At 44.0% G+C, this 20,715-nt stretch overlaps 1 protein-coding gene across 1 annotated transcript in view; it reads right to left on the minus strand.

Moving 5' to 3' along the window:
- The window catches only part of lama5 (laminin, alpha 5), a 244,931-nt gene that overhangs the window by 115,246 nt on the left and 108,970 nt on the right, over window positions 1-20,715 (minus strand). Inside the window, 2 exon segments of the mRNA XM_060937932.1 lie at window positions 88-206; window positions 8,839-8,954. Of these exon segments, the coding sequence (XP_060793915.1) occupies window positions 88-206; window positions 8,839-8,954 (235 nt within the window).

Consider the following 20,715-nt stretch of genomic DNA (forward strand, 5'->3'; position numbering starts at 1 on the left):
CCAAGATCATGAAACATACTGGATACAACTACTGTAACAGCACATCAGTCAATATTAACTCGCTAGTATATCAGTGTGTTTGCCTACCTGACACTCCATACACACTCCTCCTCCCTGGTACTCGCCCTGTATATTCAGACTGGCTCCTCTCCGGTCTACCTCGGGGTCATAGTAACACTCAGACGAGTGTCTGTGGCAGTTACACTCTGTATGCAGAAACAAACAGGATTGTATTTTTGATCAGTGTCACTTTAACTAGTGATACTGATGAAAAGTCTGACCATAAGTCTGGTATAGACCTGGGTAAGACTAATAGGTTACAGATTAAAAGGAAACTGCAAGCAAAGAAAACAGAAAGAGCACAAACGTGAGAAACACACGTAGACACATTCACACACACAGGAACAACAGAGCTACAGTGGTGCTTGAAATTTTGTGAACCCTTTAGAATTTGCTATATTTCTGCATAAGTACGACCTAAAACATCATCAGATTTTCACACAAGTCCTAAAAGTAGATAAAGAGAACCCAGTTAAACAAATGAGACAAAAATATTAGACTTGGTCATTTATTTATTGAGGAAAATAATCCAATATTATATATCTGTGAGTGGCAAAAGTATGTGAACCTCTAGGATTAGCAGTTAATTTGAAGGTGAAATTAGAGTCAGGTGTTTTCAATCAATGGGATGACAATCAGGTGTGAGTGGGCACCCTGTTTTATTTAAAGAACAGAGATCTATCAAAGTCTGATCTTCACAGCACATGTTTGTGGAAGTGTATCATGGCACAAACAAAGGAGATTTCTGAGGACCCCAGAAAAAGCGTTGTTGATGCTCATCAGGCTGGAAAAGGTTACGAAACCATCTCTAAAGAGTTTGGACTCCACCAATCCACAGTCAGACAGATTGTGTACAAATGGAAGAAATTCAAGACCATTGTTACCCTCCCCAGGAGTGGTTGACCAACAAAGATCACTCCAAGAGCAAGGCGTGTAATAGTTGGTGAGGTCACAAAGGACCCCAGGGTAACTTCTAAGCAACTGAAGGCCTCTCTCACATTGGCTAATGTTAATGTTTATGAGTCCACCATCAGGAGAACACTGAACAACAGTGGTGTGCATGGCAGGGTTGCAAGGAGAAAGCCACTGCTTTCCAAAAAGAACATTGCCGCTCCTCTGCAGTTTGCTAAAGATCACGTGGACAAGCCAGAAGGCTATTGGAAAAATGTTTTGTGGATGGATGAGACCAAAATAGAAGTTTTTGGTTTAAATGGGAAGCGTTATGTTTGGAGAAAGGAAAACACTGCATTCCAGCATAAGAACCTTATCCCATCTGTGAAACATGGTGGTGGTAGTTTGGGCCTGTTTTGCTGCATCCGGGCCTGGACGGCTTGCCATCATTGATGGAATAATGAATTCTGAATTATATCAGCAGATTCTAAAGGAAAATGTCAGGACATCTGTCCATGAACTGAATCTCAAGAGAAGGTGGGTCATGCAGCAAGACAACGACCCTAAGCGCACACGTCGTTCTACCAAAGAACGGTTAAAGAAGAATAAAGTTAATGTTTTGGAATGGCCAAGTCAAAGTCCTGACCTTAATCCAATCGAAATGTTGTGGAAGGACCTGAAGCGAGCAGTTCATGTGAGGAAACCCACCAACATCCCAGAGTTGAAGCTGTTCTGTACGGAGGAATGGGCTAAAATTCCTCCAAGCCGGTGTGCAGGACTGATCAACAGTTACCGCAAACGTTTAGTTGCAGTTATTGCTGCACAAGGGGGTCACACCAGATACTGAACGCAAAGGTTCACATACTTTTGCCACTCACAGATATGTAATATTGGATCATTTTCCTCAATAAATAAATGACCAAGTACAATATTTTTGTCTCATTTGTTTAACTGGGTTCTCTTTATCTACTTTTAGGACTTGTGTGAAAATCTGATGATGTTTTAGGTCATATTTATGCAGAAATATAGAACATTCTAAAGGGTTCACAAACTTTCAAGCACCACTGTATCTGTGAGTTTTAGTCACACAAATAAAGCTATACTGCCTTTCAGATTTTTCAAGTGTAGGTTGTAAAAAGAATTTTCCCTGACACCCAATTATTTTTGTTTAGTGGACTGAAAGCTACTGAATTTGAATCACAGACTTCCAATTTTATTAGTTTTTTTAAAAAAGAGCAATTAATGAATTTAGAGCCATGTGGCCCTAAATTCTCCGCTATTTTTTCCTGCTTCACCATGACGCAATACAAGATGCTACGTGATGCATCACGTGGTGGGCTTTCCCCGTTCATGCAAGGCATTGTGGGATACAAATTTGAAACAGGAGAGAAAAATAGAGGACGCAAGTGTGCGAATGAAACGTGAAAGACAGACTACAATAACGGAAAGTGAGAAGAAAAGACGTTATGTTGCGAAGGAAAGGAAACGCAGGACCAAACTAATACATATCGGCGGTCAGCCAGCTGTTTGTTTAGCGACAGAATGATGGAACTGTCAGTGCACGGTCAAGGTAAACCTGCGCATGCGCACACACACGGACTTCCTCTGTCTGCTTGACTGCGCGAAGCGAGCGATTTCATGCACATTATTTGCTCAGGAATCTCCTCAGATTAAATAACTTCCCAGCCACAGAATGGCTTGACATATTTTAGATATTACAGAAATAAACATACATCACAATGACCAGATTTCAGAGGGAACTAAATTTCACAGATTTTATGAAATCGAAACGCCGTCTAGCTTTAAAAATAAAGAGAAGATTATTGAGCTGGAGTGCACATAAACATCCAGTGCAACACGACACTTAAAAACTTTCAGTAGGATCACAACTTAAAAGAAGTTCTTCTTCAAAATGTTATTTTCTGTACCACGCCAACGAGATAGCAAATGATCTCTTATTCATGAGCCCTTACTCAAAACAGGTTTTGAAATTCAATTTTTGTTTCGTCTCAGAATGATTTGCATTTTTACTCAGGAGTCACATGAGCGCATAGCTAAAGGGAAAACACAAAGCTGTTAAAATAAATCATGAAAGCATAAACATCAAAACCCGTTTCAGATTCATCTTTAAAAAATTTTTAAATAAATAAATAAATAAAACAGGGGCGGCACGGTGGTGTAGTGGTTAGCACTGTCGCCTCACAGCAAGAAGGTCCGGGTTCGAGCCCCGTGGCCGGCGAGGGCCTTTCTGTGTGGAGTTTGCATGTTCTCCCCATGTCCGCGTGGGTTTCCTCCGGGTGCTCCGGTTTCCCCCACAGTCCAAAGACATGCAGGTTAGGTTAACTGGTGACTCTAAATTGACCGTAGGTGTGAATGTGAGTGTGAATGGTTGTCTGTGTCTATGTGTCAGCCCTGTGATGACCTGGCGACTTGTCCAGGGTGTACCCCGCCTTTCGCCTGTAGTCAGCTGGGATAGGCTCCAGCTTGCCTGCGACCCTGTACAACAGGATAAAGCGGCTAGAGATAATGAGATGAGATAAAACAGGATAAGCGGCTACAGATAATGGACGGATGGATGGATAAATAAATAAGAACCATGACGCTGTTGATATGTCTGAGGGAAACATCTCCATCTGTGTTTTATGCTTTACTTGGATTTGTTAATTGCAGGTTTCAGTTCACATAAAAGAAAAAAAAAAACAGTTAATATCCACCAGACGCTTGACTTGAAATCCCTCCAAAGCGTGAACTGCTGGAGAGTATTTCAAAGCCTCTTTTAACATCATATATTTTATAATTAATGTCATTAAAAGATTTTTACTCGAGATAATGACAGTTGGTTGAAGGGAGAAAAGTACTCGCAAGTACTAATCTATACACGTGAAACAAAATAAAAGACTTCCTTTTCTCACCCTACTGTCATTATAGTTCAGTCAAAATCATTTAGTGACAATAATTACACAAGTATGAAGAATAAAACATTACAAAATACAACACGACTATGTTAAAAAATAAACTCAGTTCATATGGGTTTCAGTTCTGTACAAGGTGAAGCGTTGGAGAGATGTACTTTTAGACAGACTGCAGCATACAGACCCCGGGCTGATGATAACCTGTGAGATGATAAGCTGCTTTCTCTGGCTTTTTTCAACATGGATCTGCTAACAGATGTACTAAAACTTCAGTGTCCCTGTGTGTGTGTGTGTGTGTGTGTGTGTGTGTGTGTGTGTGTGTGTGTGTGTGTGTGTCCTCATTTCTGGCTGGTCCTCACTACTTCAAAGGAGTGTTTGAGGGTTGAGACGTAGATTTAGGGTTCAGATTAGAATTAGGATTAGGGTTGGGGTTAGGCATTTAGTTGTGATGGCTAAGATCAGGGTCGTCCTCGTTGGCTGTCCATCGCTAGCGATGATGACTGCTTCATTAGGATGCGCAGAAATGCAGATGGGCCGTGAGGCCCGCACCAGAGCAATAGAGTCACCCATAGCGGCGGCATAAACGGCCCGGCTGAGCTGCCACGGAATATCTGGCTTCATGAGCTCTCACATACTATTCTCCTCTCCTAATGAAGCGCCTTGCTTCAGTAGGTAATGTAAGACAAACGATGTCCTGCCCCCATCGTGTTTTCTCTCTGGACCTCCAGACCTGATGCCAAGTGGTGAACAAAAGTGCCACAGACCTGACGGGTATGGAAGCTGCCCTGCAGTGACAACTGACTTGCCGAGTGTTGCCACCTGTTGGCCATTTGAGTGGCTCTTCCACATGGTGGTGTGCTATTGAGCCTGTTGGGTTCATCTGCCACATTGCACCGAAACACGCCCTGCTGCCAGCGCCTTATTTAAGCGCCTTAGGGTAAGGGGCAAAGGAATGCATTATATCAGTGAGTGTCCCCACAATAACAGAAGTAGCTTATGCCATCATGTGCTGTCCGTCGTCCGTTGTTTGTCGTCCACATTTCACAAAAATCGCTTCTTCTCTCTGAATTCTTCACCGATTTTTATTCTTTTTGGCAGGAAGGTGGGTCTGCCTGGGGTGCATATGGCTTCTAGCCAAATTTGCATAATTGCAATTAATAATGAAGATATGGAGTAATTAAGCAGTTTCCACACACATCTCTTCTTCACCGGTTTTGATTCTTTCTGGCATGAAGGTAGGGGTACCTAGGGTGCATATAACTTCTACCCAGATTTGTTTCATTACAATTATTAATGAAGTTATGGACTAATTAAGCCTTAATAAGCAGTTCAACAAAAATTGATTCTTCTCGGTCAATTCCTCACCGTTTTGGATTATTTCCGGCAAATAGGTCGGTATTCCTAGGCTGTATATCGCTTCTATATATAGCTTGTATATAGCGTATATAGCTTGCAACATTTGTTGCACAAGGTGGCCCACCTTATATTGTTCCTTCTGGACTAGGCGGGGCCGGAGTGAGCTACATCGTCATTGATGGTCTTGTTAATGTAGTGTGGTGCTATTTTTGCAGCACCGGAGAAGAAATTGTGGACCAGTGGCGACATGTGAGCCATTTTTATACAACATATGATCTCTTCCTCCTCACTCACAGCCGAGATAAAATAACACCTCACTTCTTCTCAGACTTAAATGAACAGTGTAGTAAACTGGGTTTACTGACACTACAGTCTGCTTCCATTCTGTCAGGGTTTTTACCAGTGGTATTGGATAGGAGGGGTGATACTGTGAAATACATGCAGAGGTGGACTAATCAGACAAACTCCAATGTGCTGCCCAGTCTTATGTCATACTTACCTGGAAGTCAAATGAACTAGGCTAAAAACCTGCAACTGCGTCATTTGCATGAAATATAGGACAAGTTAATTTATGTAGCATACAGACTGTATATAGCTGTCGTCTTTATCTTTGGCTACTGTTTCAGCTAAAAGCTTCTCTAGTCACATATAGAGATGTTATTTGCTTGACCAGCATCTTCATCTTCACATGACAGGTGACAACATTAGAATTGTACTTTTTAGCTCATCCGGCCGCAGGCCAGGCAGGCCAGATGAGTTTATGCGATCACACGTCTATCATCATCCATCCACAATTTACAAAAATCGCTACTCCTCCTAAAGGATTGATCGGATTTCAATCACACTCACATACAATGTTCCCCAGGTGGGTGTGCATAAAAGTTGTCTAGATGGTGGCACCACCTGTCATATTTACGATTTTATGGGGGTCGTGGTGGGCGGCACGGTGGTGTAGTGGTTAGCACTGTCGCCTCACAGCAAGAAGGTTCTGGGTTTGAGCCCAGCGGCCGATGAGTTTGCATGTTCTCCCCATGTCTGTGTGGGTTTCCTCTGGGTGCTCTGGTTTCCCCCACAGTCCAAAGACATGCAGGTTAGGTTAACTGGTGGCTCTAAATTGACCGTGAATGGGTGTTTGTCTCTATGTGTCAGCCCTGCAATGATCTGGCGACTTGTCCAGGGTGTACCCCGCCTCTCGCCCATAGTCAGCTGGGATAGGCTCCAGCTTGCCTGCGACCCTGTACAGGATAAGCGGTTACAGATAATGGATGGATGGGGGTCTTGACCGGTATGAGCTACAGCCTCAATGAGGCCATTTTTGTCATTCCCTGTAGTGTATTTTGTTCAGTTTAGTCACTATTCCCCTTCATATACCTGATTCTGGAAAGATTGTCTAGCATCTCTTTAAGCTCATTAATCTTCTAGAAAAGTTGTTCCTATCAACAACCAGACAACATTCTCAGTGCTTGTTCACAGAACAGCTGGTGTGGGGATCGGGAAAAGAGAAGCACTGGCCACAAGATATTTTGCATCACTAAGATATATAAACCAAACAGGGCATGTTACATTCAAACAAAAGTCAATCTGGAGTAGAGTTTTGTTTTCTGCAGTAAAGAAAAATGTGGTGACTATTAGCCATTATCAACCGTCTGCTGAAGCTGCTTGTCCATCTGGCAACATTGAATGAAACACTGAAAACACAGGTTCATGATGCTTTGTGGACACCTGACCATAACACTCATATGTGCTTTTTAAACATTCCATTCCAGATTTCCAGTGAAGAGAAATTGTCACATTATCACATACAAGGACACTGTATACAATTGTTTGCTTTTGGTAGATACCCTTATCCAGAGAGACTTACATTTATCTGGTTTATAAAATATGAACAGTTGAGGGGTAAGGGTATTGCTCAACAGTGACAGCTTGGCGATGCTGGGAATTGAACTCAAGACCTTCCGATCAGTTGTCCAACGTCTTAACCACTGAGATACTCCTACCACACATGGGTGTGATAGTCACATGTCTACAATCATTTGGCCATGTAACATATTTTGTTTTTGGGCGGCACGGTGGTGTAGTGGTTAGCGCTGTCGCCTCACAGCAAGAAGGTCCGGGTTCGAGCCCCGTGGCTGATGAGGGCCTTTCTGTGCGGAGTTTGCATGTTCTCCCCGTGTCCGCGTGGGTTTCCTCCGAGTGCTCCGGTTTCCCCCACAGTCCAAAGACATGCAGGTTAGGTTAACTGGTGACTCTAAATTGACCGTAGGTGTGAATGTGAGTGTGAATGGTTGTCTGTGTCTATGGCTACGTTTACACTAGACCGTATCTGTCTCGTTTTCTTCGCGGACGCACTGTCCGTTTACATTAACCCCCCTGAAAAAGCGGGGAAACGGGAATCCGCCAGCGTCCACGTATTCAATCCAGATCGTATCAGCTCCGGTGCTGTGTAAACATTCAGAATACGCGAATACGCTGTGCTGAGCTCTAGCTGGCGTCTCATTGGACAACGTCACTGTGACATCCACCTTCCTGATTCGCTGGCGTTGGTCATGTGACGCGACTGCTGAAAAACGGCGCAGACTTCCGCCTTGTATCACCTTTCATTAAAGAGTATAAAAGTATGAAAATACTGCAAATACTGATGCAAATACTGCCCATTGTGTAGTTATGATTGTCTTTAGGCTTGCCATCCTTCCACTTGCAAGTACTAAGTGATGTGCGCTGGGATCTCACACACAGCGGCTCAGTCCCGAATCGTGGCTTGTTCACTTCACTCGCGCGCTGTGTGAGCTGCGCAGGGCCGGAGTGCGCACCCTCCAGAGGGCACTCGCTGTTCAGGGCAGAGTGATTTGGAGCGCAGGATGCCTGCGGAGCCGAGCGTATCCGCGTATTGGTGTTGCTGTGTGCACGGCTAACGGTTTTAGTGTCAACGCGAATCGTTTTAAGAACGTTAATCTGATGATCCGCTGATTCGACGTAATGTAAACGTAGCCTATGTGTCGGCCCTGTGATGACCTGGCAACTTGTCCAGGGTGTACCCCGCCTTTTGCCCTTAGTCAGCTGGGATAGGCTCCAGCTTGCCTGCGACCCTGTAGAACAGGATAAAGCGGCTAGAGATAATGAGATGAGATATTTTGTTTTTGTACATGATTTTACTGAATAAAAACAATGTATTTTTTAAATTGCATCATATTTATCTATTGCTCTTCACATTATCAATAAGTAGGTATTAGTGTTGTAGTAGTGAGATTGATCTTGGTCTTGAGACCACTTTTTGAAGGTCTCGGTCTCGTCTCAGAATTAACCGCATTTCTACTTGTCTCGGTCTCAGACATGGAGGACTCTGGATTCTATTTAAACCCGGTCAAGACCACACCTGTGGGGATTTCACTAAATTGCCTCTGCATTGTCTAATTTATTTGTTAAGATCATTACAGTGATTGGATGTAAAATTTCCTACTTCCAATGCAACCAATAACATGACTCACTGCTAATTATAAATTGTTGTCTACACCCCCCCTCCACACACACACACACACACACACACACACACAGGTCTGTTAAGACAATGTTGAGACAATCAGGGAAGATTAGCCTGGAAAGAAAGAGTTGAGACACTCACGTTCACACTCATTTGCACTGTAAGTAGTGGCTGGTTTCCATGGTAACTGGTTGAATCCGGGACAGCAGTGGTCACATGATGGGCCACAAGTGTTGTGCTGGCAGTCGCACTGAAGCCTGGAAAGGAAAATGGACAGAAAACACACATACACATACATAAGCAATGCACACAAGTAAAACCATCAAGAAAAGCAGGCTGTTGTTTTCATCACTCTCAGTGTCATGAAGAGAAAACAGAGATAGTGAGATTGGGCTTGTCAATAGGCATCATATGAGCAGGGAAAAAAGTTCAAGTGCCTCTGTTCAAGAAAATAAAAGTCTCTCATTGACCTACTGAGAGACTACAATACAATACAATACATCCATCCATTATCCGTAGCCGCTTATCCTGTGCAGGGTCGTGGGCAAGCTGGAGCCTATCCCAGCTGACTATGGGCGAGGGGCGGGGTACACCCTGGACAAGTCACCAGGTCATCGCAGGGCTGACACACATACCCCTTTTCCACCAAATCAGTTCCAGGGCTGGTTCGGGGCCAGTGCTGGTGCTGGTTCACAACTCGTTCAACTTGCGAGCCAGCTGAGAACCAGTTTGCTTTTCCATAGCTCGCGGTGCTAAGGGGATCCACGCCATTACGTCACTGTATACGTCAGTTACGTCGCTGTATACGTCAGTTACAGTTAGGTCCATAAATATTTGGACAGAGACAACATTTTTCTAATTTTGGTTCTGTACATTACCACAATGAATATTGAACAAAACAATTCAGATGCAGTTGAAGTTCAGACTTTCAGCTTTAATTCAGTGGGTTGAACAAAATGATTGCATAAAAATGTGAGGAACTAAAGCATTTTTTAAACACAATCCCTTCATCTCAGGGGCTCAAAAGTAAATGGACAAATTAAATAATTGTAAATAAAATGTTCATTTCTAATACTTGGTTGAAAACCCTTTGTTGGCAATGACTGCCTGAAGTCTTGAACTCATGGACATCACCAGACCCTGTGTTTCCTCCTTTTTAATGCTCTGCCAGGCCTTTACTGCAGCGGTTTTCAGTTGCTGTTTGTTTGTGGGCCTTTCTGTCTGAAGTTTAGTCTTTAACAAGTGAAATGCATGCTCAATTGGGTTGAGATCAGGTGACTGACTTGGCCATTCAAGAATATTCCACTTCTTTGCTTTAATAAACTCCTGGGTTGCTTTGGCTTTATGTTTTGGGTCATTGTCCATCTGTATTATGAAACGCCGACCAATCAGTTTGGCTGCATTTGGCTGGATTTGAGCACACAGTACGTCTCTGAATACCTCAGAATTCATCCGGCTGCTTCTGTCCTGTGTCACATCATCAATAAACACTAGTGACCCAGTGCCACTGGCAGCCATGCATGCCCAAGCCATCACACTGCCTCCGCCGTGTTTTACAGATGATGTGGTATGCTTTGGATCATGAGCTGTACCACACCTTCACCATACTTTTTTCTTTCCATCATTCTGGTAGAGGTTGATCTTGGTTTCATCTGTCCAAAGAATGTTCTTCCAGAACTGTGCTGGCTTTTTTAGATGTTTTTTAGCAAAGTCCAATCTAGCCTTTTTATTTTTGAGGCTTATGATTGGCTTGCACTGTGCAGTGAACCCTCTGTATTTACTTTCATGCAGTCTTCTCTTTATGGTAGATTTGGATATTGATACGCCTACCTCCTGGAGAGTGTTGTTCACTTGGTTGGCTGTTGTGAAGGGGTTTCTCTTCACCATGGAAATTATTCTGCGATCATCCACCACTGTTGTCTTCTGTGGGCATCCAGGTCCTTTTGCATTTATGAGTCCACCAGTGCTTTCTTTCTTTCTCAGGATGTACCAAACTGTAGATTTTGCCACTCCTAATATTGTAGCAATTTCTCGGATGGGGTTTTTCTGTTTTTGCAGTTTAAGGATGGCTTGTTTCACCTGCATGGAGAGCTCCTTTGACTGCATGTTTTCTTCACAGCAAAATCTTCCAAATGCAAGCACCACACCTCAAATCAACTCCTGGCCTTTTATCTGCTTAATTGAGAATGACATAACGAAGGAATTGCCCACACCTGCCCATGAAATAGCCTTGGAGTCAATTGTCCAATTACTTTTGGTCCCTTTAAAAACAGGGTGGCACATGTTAAGGAGCTGAAACTCCTAAACCCTTCATCCAATTTTAATGTGGATACCCTCAAATGAAAGCTGAAAGTCTGGACTTTATGTCCATGATATAACTATAACTTGAATATGTTTCGGTAAACAGGTAAAAAAAGAAAATTTGTGTCAGTGTCCAAATATATATGGACCTAACTGTACGTCGCTGTATATGTCAGTTACGTCGCTGTATATGTCAGTTACGTCGCTACGTTTGCATAAACCTTGGCGCGAATATCGGAGCAAAAACAACACAGAAGAAGCAGCAGCAGCAGTAATAACAACAATAATAATGGATGACTTCGCGTTTGTACAGCTGCTGCTTCTCGTCGCTTAAAAATGGCGATCTTTCGCGGTCTTGTTATTGTTGTTGGTCTTAACAACTCTGCCCCCCCGCTGACGTAAGCGGTTCTTTCCTCTGGCCCAGCAGAGAGCTGGTGCTAGCCTGGAACCAGTTTTTCTGGCCCCAGAGCCAGTTCTTTGTCAGTGGAAACAGAAAACCCGGTTCCAAACTAAGCACTGGCCCCGAACCAGCCCTGGAACTGCTTTGGCGGAAAAGGGGCAACAGAGACAAACAACTATTCACACTCACATTCACACCTACGGTCAATTGAGAGCCACCAATTAGCCTAACCTGCATGTCTTTGGACTGTGGGGGAAACCGGAGCACCCGGAGGAAACCCACGCGAACACGGGGAGAACATGCAAACTTCACGCAGAAAGGCCCTCATCAGCCGCTGGGCTCGAACCCAGGACCTTCTTGCTGTGAGGCAACAGTGCTAACCACTAGGTCCCGTACAATCGAAACTCCCAGGTAAGTGGGGGAAGGGATTCCCCACCAAGGCTGCGTGCAGTGTGTTAGCGCGAGCATGTAGCCTACGGGAAATGAATAGTGTGTTGGATTAGCACTAATCCCATGTTTTGGAAAATGGAAAATGTTGTCTCGGGCCCCTCCGGGGTGTCACCAATCCATGTGCCACCAATCCAAAAAAAGACTAATACGAGGATATACAATTTATGAAAGAAAATGCTGTTCCTAAAAGCAATAAAGATGCTACAAAGTTTAATCTAAAACTATTCAAAGGTAACGTGGGATTGTGATTTATTTTATCTATTTCAAAACAAAGAATCTTATGTGAGTTGGTGTAGATACGTGACACAAGTCTGCATGCGTATTACATTTGCATGCCACTTTTGAAGTTTGAAAAAAAAATTTTTTAATACAATTTTAAAAAAAATTAAAGCCGCAAGCGGCCTCGACGGGCCCTCGCGCCAGCGGCCAAGGGGGGCGGGGGCATGCGTCCCCGCGAAATACCTTCCACAGCTTCTTCGGCAAGAGACATTACTCCCACAATGGCGACAAAGCACGGAATTGGACACAGAGTACACGATGCGCTGAGATGTTGTCATGGACAGAACATTTTATGCCATGGCTTCCCAACCAAATTAATGTATTTACCTCATCAGTCACCAAGCTATAGCTACATAGGATTGTCTTCTGTTAGACATCTATTAGTCTGTATGTAACGCTACAACACTTGCTCCCGACTGCCCACCCATTCCCCACAAGTCATGTGTGTTTAAGGCAACCAAAACAACATACTCCTGGTGCCTCATGGTTGTAAACACCTCTCCTGCAACTGCTACAGCGCAATGAGCGCCCCCAGTGGTGAAAGTTCACCAAATTTGGTATACATGTCAAGGGACCAATGAAGAGTTGTTTTGTCAAGTTTGATCAAGTTTGACCAATCAGAAGCCGAGATATAAATTGTTGCCTGAAAACAGCGCCCCCAGTGGCAAAAGTTCACAAAATTTGGCACATATGTCAGGTGATGAGATATTGATTTTTGAAGAATACATTTTTTGGTTTTTCCCATGTCAGTAGGTGGCGCTATGCTGCACATGAGCGATTATGAGTTGGAAAAATAAGTGTCTACAACAGCAACGTACTATCACAAGGTAGTGGTGTGAAGGAGAAGCATTATGGAATTATTTACCAAAAACCTGTTTTGGAGCAATTGCGTTGGCCAAAAACAGCGCCCCCCCATGGACGAAAATTCCCAAAATGTGGTGAACATGACATGGGAGGTAGTAAGAGGGTGGCCGTGAAGTTTGACCAAATTTGAGGAAAGATTGGATTTTTTGCCCAAAAATAGCGCCCCCAGTGGCGAAATATCACAGAAATTGGGTAACATGTCAGAAGCCCAATGAGTGATTTGCGTGTGAAGTATGAGCAGTTTTGAGCAATTTGAAGATTTGTTATGAATTTTTAAGCATGTAAAATTTTGCATTGAAAATTGATTGACGTATAACTTCTGAACGGTTTATGCTACGTTAAACGTATTTAGGAACTTTTGTCAGCCATGTCTGAAGATGATGTGTATCAATATTGGTGACATTCCTATGAACGGTCTAGGAGGAGTTGCGCCGTCTTCGTGGCCATGCATTTCGCACAAAAGTGAAATTACCTCACTTCCTGTTGGGCGTGGCTAATGCATTGGCATTACATTTTTGTCCGGCTTAGTGAGATACATATGCGTACCAAATGGCATGCCACTACTACAAACGATATGGCAACCAGGCACCTTAATGCGGGAGGCCAAAATCACAACGAGTAAGGGGGCGCTATAGAGGCCCTGAGGCCCGCCTGGATCTGGGCTTCTGGTTCTCAGAAGCGGTGGCAGTCTAAGAAAAAGGAGCCAAATTTCGTGCGATGTCGACCATGGCAAGCGCCCCAATAAGGGTCTTGTAAAGAGTTTGCTTGCCAAGTTTGACAAATCAGAAGCTGCAATATCATTTCTGCCATAACCAGCACCCCCAGGGGCGAAAGTGCACAAAATTTGGCGTACATGTCAGGAGAGCTATGAAGAGTTTGCATATGAAGTTTGATGACAATTGAGTAAGTAGAAGATGAGATATAGATTTTTGAAGAATAAATTTTAGGGTTTATCCCATGTCAGTAGGTGGCGCTATGCTGTACATGAGCGATTATGAGTTGGAAAAATAAGTGTCTACAACAGCAACGCACTATCACAAGGAAGTGGTGTGAAGGAAAAGCATTATGGAATTATTTACCAAAAACCCGTTTTGGAGCAATTGCGTCGGCCAAAAACAGTGCCCCCCATGGACGAAAATTCCCAAAATGTGGTATACATGACATGGGAGGTAGTAAGAGGGTGGCCGTGACGTTTGACCAAATTTGAGGAAAGATTGGATTTTTTGCCCAAAAATAGCGCCCCCAGTGGCGAAATATCACAGAAATTGCGTAACATGTCAGAAGCCCAATGAGTGATTTGCGTGTGAAGTATGAGCAGTTTTGAGCAATTAGAAGATTTGTTATGAATTTTTAAGCATGTAAAATTTTGCATCGAAAATTGATTGACGTATAACTTCTGAACGGTTAATGCTACGTGAAACGTATTTAGGAACTTTTGTCAGCCATGTCTGTAGATGATGTGTATCAATTTTGGAGACATTCCTATGAACGGTCTAGGAGGAGTTGCGCTGTCTTCGTGGCCATGCATTTCGCACAAAAGTGAAATTACCTCACTTCCTGTTGGGCGTGGCTAATGCATTGGCAATACATTTTTGTCCGGCTTAGTGAGATACATATGCGTACCAAATGGCATGCCACTACTACAAACTACATGGCAACCAGGCACCTTAATGCAGGAGACCAAAATCACAACGACTTAGGGGGCGCTATAGAGGCCCTGAGCCCCGGCCAAGTTTGGGCTTTTGGTTCTGAGTAGCGGTGGCAATTCTTGGAACTGGTGCCAAATTTCGTGCGTTTTCGCCCATGGCAAGCGCCCCGAAAATGGCCCAACAGCGGAGAAAAATAAAGAAGAAGAAGAAGACGGAAGAATAATTAAAGCCGCAAGCGGCCTCGACGGGCCCTCGCGCCAGCGGCCAAGGGGGGCGGGGGCATGCGTCCCCGCGAAAAACCTTCCACAGCTTCTTCGGCAAGAGACATTACTCCCACAATGGCGACAAAGCACAGAATCGGACACAGAGTACACGGTGCGCTGAGATGTTGTCATGGACAGAAAATTTTATGCCATGGCTTCCCAACCAAATTAATGTATTTACCTCATCAGTCACCAAGCTATAGCTACATAGGATTGTCTTCTGTTAGACATCTATTAGTCTGTATGTAACGCTACAACACTTGCTCCCGACTGCCTACCCATTCCCCACAAGTCATGTGTGTTTAAGGCAACCAAAACAACATACTCCTGGTGCCTCATGATTGTAACCACCTCTCATGCAACTGATACAGCGCAATGAGCGCCCCCAGTGGTGAAAGTTCACCAAATTTGGTATACATGTCAAGGGACCTATGAAGAGTTGTGGTGTCAAGTTTGATCAAGTTTGACCAATCAGAAGCCGAGATATAAAATGTTGCCTGAAAACAGCGCCCCCAGTGGCAAAAGTTTACAAAATTTGGGAGGTATGTCAGGTGACCTGTTAAGAGTGTGCGTATCAAGTTTGATCAAGATTGAGTAAATAGAAGATGAGATATTGATTTTTGAAGAAAAAATGTTTTGGTTTTTCCCATGTCAGTAGGTGGCGCTATGCTGTACATGAGCGATTATGAGTTGGAAAAATAAGTGTCTACAACAGCAACGTACGATCACAAGGTAGTGGTGTGAAGGAAAAGCATTATGGAATTATTTACCAAAAACCCGTTTTGGAGCAATTGCGTCGGCCAAACACAGCGCCCCCCATGGACAAAAATTCCCAAAATGGGGTATACATGACATGGGAGGTAGTAAGAGGGTGGCCGTGAAGTTTGACCAAATTTGAGGAAAGATTGGATTTTTTGCCCAAAAATAGTGCCCCCAGTGGGGAAATATCACAGAATTTGGGTAGCATGTCAGAAGCCCAATGAGTGATTTGCGTGTGAAGTATGAGCAGTTTTGAGCAATTAGAAGATTTGTTATGAATTTTTAAGCATGTAAAATTTTGCATTGAAAATTGATTGACGTATAACTTCTGAATGGCTTATCCTACGTGAAACGTATTTAGGAACTTTTGTCAGCCATGTCTGTAGATGATGTCTATCAATTTTGGTGACATTGCTATGAACGGCCTAGGAGGAGTTGCGCCGTCTTCGTGGCCATGCATTTCGCACAAAAGTGAAATTACCTCACTTCCTGTTGGGCGTGGCTAATGCATTGGCATTACATTTTTGTCCGGCTTAGTGAGATACATATGCGTACCAAATGGCATGCCATTACTACAAACTACATGGCAACCAGGCACCTTTATGCGGGAGGCCAAAATCACAACGACTTAGGGGGCGCTAAAGAGGCCCTGAGGCCCGCCTGGATCTGGGCGTCTGGTTCTCAGTAGCGGTGGCAGTCTAAGAAAAAGGAGCCAAATTTCGTGCGTTGTCGACCATGGCAAGCGCCCCAAAAAGGGCCTTGTAAAGAGTTTGCTTGCCAAGTTTGACAAATCAGAAGCTGCAATATCATTTTTGCCATAACCAGCACCCCCAGGGGCGAAAGTGCACAATATTTGGCATATATGTCAGGTGAGCTATGAAGAGTTTGCGTATGAAGTTTGATGACAATTGAGTAAATAGAAGATGAGATATAGATTTTTGAAGAATAAATTTTTTGGTTTTTCCCATGTCAGTAGGTGGCGCTATGCTGTACATGAGCGATTATGAGTTGGAAAAATAAGTGTCTACAACAGCAACGTACTATCACAAGGTAGTGGTGTGAAGGGAAAGCATTATGGAGTAATTTACCAAAAACCCGTTTTGGAGCAATTGCGTCGGCCAAAAACAGCACCCCCCATGGACGAAAATACCCAAAATGTGGTATACATGACATGGGAGGTAGTAAGAGGGTGGCCGTGAAGTTTGACCAAATTTGAGGAAAGATTGGATTTTTTGCCCAAAAATAGCGCCCCCAGTGGCGAAATATCACAGAAATTGGGTAACATGTCAGAAGCCCAATGAGTGATGTGCGTGTGAAGTATGAGCAGTTTTGAGCAACTAGAAGATTTGTTATGAATTTTTAAGCATGTAAAATGTTGCATCGAAAATTGATTGACGTATAACTTCTGAACGGTTTATGCTACGTGAAACGTATTTAGTAACTTTTGTCAGCCATGTCTGTAGATGACGTCTATCAATTTTGGTGACATTCCTATGAACGGTCCAGGAGGAGTTGCGCCGTCTTCGTGGCCATGCATTTCGCACAAAAGTGAAATTACCTCACTTCCTGTTGGGCGTGGCTAATGCATTGGCATTACATTTTTGTCCGGCTTAGTGAGATACATATGCGTACCAAATGGCATGCCACTACTACAAACTACATGGCAACCAGGCACCTTAATGCGGGAGACCAAAATCACAACGACTTAGGGGGCGCTATAGAGGCCCTGAGCCCCGGCCAAGTTTGGGCTTTTGGTTCTGAGTAGCGGTGGCAATTCTCGGAACTGGTGCCAAATTTGGTGCGTTTTCGCCCATGGCAAGTGCCCCGAAAATGGCCCAACAGCGGAGAAAAATAAAGAAGAAGAAGAAGAAGAAGACGGAAGAATAATTAAAGCCGCAAGCGGCCTCGACGGGCCCTCGCGCCAGCGGCCAAGGGGGGCGGGGGCATGCGTCCCCGCGAAATAACTTCCACAGCTTCTTCGGCAAGAGACATTACTCCCACAATGGCGACAAAGCACAGAATTGGACACATGGTAACAATAGGGTCTCGCACTGTACGGTGCTGGGGGGGCGCTATAGAGGCCCTGAGGCCCGCCTGGATCTGGGCTTCTGGTTCTCAGTAGCGGTGGCAGTCTAAGAAAAAGGAGCCAAATCTCGTGCGTTGTCGACCATGGCAAGCGCCCCAATAAGGGTCTTGTAAAGAGTTTGCTTGCCAAGTTTGACAAATCAGAAGCTGCAATATCATTTTTGCCATAACCAGCACCCCCAGGGGCGAAAGTGCACAAAATTTGGCATATATGTCAGGTGAGCTATGAAGAGTTTGCTAATGAAGTGTGATGACAATTGAGTAAATAGAAGATGAGATATAGATTTTTGAAGAATAAATTTTTTGGTTTTTCCCATGTCAGTAGGTGGCGCTATGCTGTACATGAGCGATTATGAGTTGGAAAAATAAGAGTCTACAACAGCAACGTACAATCACAAGGTAGTGGTGTGAAGGAAAAGCATTATGGAATTATTTACCAAAAACCCGTTTTGGAGCAATTGCGTCAGCCAAAAACAGCGCCCCCCATGGACGAAAACTCCCAAAATGTGGTATACGTGACATGGGAGGTAGTAAGAGGGTGGCCGTGAAGTTTGACCAAATTTGAGGAAAGATTGGATTTTTTGCACAAAAATAGCGCCCCCAGTGGCGAAAGTGAACAAAATTTGGCGTATATGTCAGGTGACCTATGAAGAGTTTGCGTATGAAGTTTGATGACAATTGAGTAAATAGAAGATGAGATATAGATTTTTGAAGAATAAATTTTGTGGTTTTTCCCATGTCAGTAGGTGGCGCTATGCTGTACATGAGCGATTATGAGTTGGAAAAATAAGTGTCTACAACAGCAACGTACTGTCACAAGGTAGTGGTGTGAAGGAAAAGCATTATGGAATTATTTACCAAAAACCCGTTTTGGAGCAATTGCGTCGGCCAAAAACAGCGCCCCCCATGGACGAAAATTCCCAAAATGGGGTATACATGACATGGGAGGTAGTAAGAGGGTGGCCGTGAAGTTTGACCAAATTTGAGGAAAGATTGGATTTTTTGCCCAAAAATAGCGCCCCCAGTGGCGAAATATCACAGAATTTGGGTAGCATGTCAGAAGCCCAATGAGTGATTTGCGTGTGAAGTATGAGCAGTTTTGAGCAATTAGAAGATTTGTTATGAATTTTTAAGCATGTAAAATTTTGCATTGAAAATTGATTGACGTATAACTTCTGAACGGCTTATCCTACGTGAAACGTATTTAGGAACTTTTGTCAGCCATGTCTGTAGATGATGTCTCTCAATTTTGGTGACATTCCTATGAACGGCCTAGGAGGAGTTGTGCCGTCTTCGTGGCCATGCATTTCGCACAAAAGTGAAATTACCTCACTTCCTGTTGGGCGTGGCTAATGCATTGGCATTACATTTTTGTCCGGCTTAGTGAGATACATATGCGTACCAAATGGCATGCCACTACTACAAACTACATGGCAACCAGGCACCTTTAAGCGGGAGGCCAAAATCACAACGACTTAGGGGGCGCTAAAGAGGCCCTGAGGCCCGCCTGGATCTGGGCTTCTGGTTCTCAGTAGCGGTGGCAGTCTAAGAAAAAGGAGCCAAATTTCGTGCGCTGTCGACCATGGCAAGCGCCCCAAAAAGGGTCTTGTAAAGCGTTTGCTTGCCAAGTTTGACAAATCAGAAGCTGCAATATCATTTTTGCCATAACCAGCACCCCCAGGGGCGAAAGTGCACAAAATTTGGCGTATATGTCAGGTGAGCTATGAAGAGTTTGCGTATGAAGTTTGATGACAATTGAGTAAATAGAAGATGAGATATAGATTTTTGAAGAATAAATTTTTTGGTTTTTCCCATGTCAGTAGGTGGTGCTATGCTGTACATGAGCGATTATGAGTTGGAAAAATAAGTGTCTACAGCAGCAACGTACTATCACAAGGTAGTGGTGTGAAGGAAAAGCATTATGGAATTATTTACCAAAAACCCGTTTTGGAGCAATTGCGTCGGCCAAAAACAGCGCCCCCCATGGACGAAAATTTCCAAATTGTGGTATACATGACATGGGAGGTAGTAAGAGGGTGGCCGTGAAGTTTGACCAAATTTGAGGAAAGATTGGAATTTTTGCCCAAAAATAGCGCCCCCAGTGGCGAAATATCACAGAAATTGGGTAACATGTCAGAAGCCCCAGGAGTGATTTGCGTGTGAAGTATGAGCAGTTTTGAGCAATCAGAAGATTTGTTATGAATTTTTAAGCATGTAAAATTTTGCATCGAAAATTGATTGACGTATAACTTCTGAACGGTTTATCCTACGTGAAACGTATTTAGTAACTTTTGCCAGCCATGCCTGTAGATGATGTGTATCAATTTTGGTGACATTCCTATGAACGGTCTAGGAGGAGTTGCGCCGTCTTCGTGGCCATGCATTTCGCACAAAAGTGAAATTACCTCACTTCCTGTTGGGCGTGGCTAATGCATTGGCATTACATTTTTGTCCGGCTTAGTGAGATACATATGCGTACCAAATGGCATGCCACTACTACAAACTACATGGCACCCAGGCACCTTAATGCGGGAGGCCAAAATCACAACGACTTAGGGGGCGCTATAGAGGCCCGGAGCCCCGGCCAAGTTTGGGCTTCTGGTTCTGAGTAGCGGTGGCAATTCTCGGAACTGGCGCCAAATTTCGTGCGTTTTCGCCCATGGCAAGCGCCCCGAAAATGGCCCAACAGCGGAGAAAAATAAAGAAGAAGAAGAAGACGGAAGAAGAAGAAGACGGAAGAAGAAGAAGAAGAAGAAAAAGAAGACGGAAGAAGAATAATAATAGTGAACTCTTACAAGAACAATAGGGCCTTCGCCCATAGGGCTCGGGCCCTAATAATAGTGAACTCTTACAAGAACAATAGGGCCTTCGCCCTATAGGGCTCGGGCCCTAATTAAAGCCGCAAGCGGCCTCGACGGGCCCTCGCGCCAGCGGCCAAGGGGGGCGGGGGCATGCGTCCCCGCGAAAT

The sequence above is a fragment of the Neoarius graeffei genome, chromosome 13 (assembly GCF_027579695.1).
Source record: "Neoarius graeffei isolate fNeoGra1 chromosome 13, fNeoGra1.pri, whole genome shotgun sequence".
Classification (NCBI taxonomy): domain Eukaryota; kingdom Metazoa; phylum Chordata; class Actinopteri; order Siluriformes; family Ariidae; genus Neoarius; species Neoarius graeffei.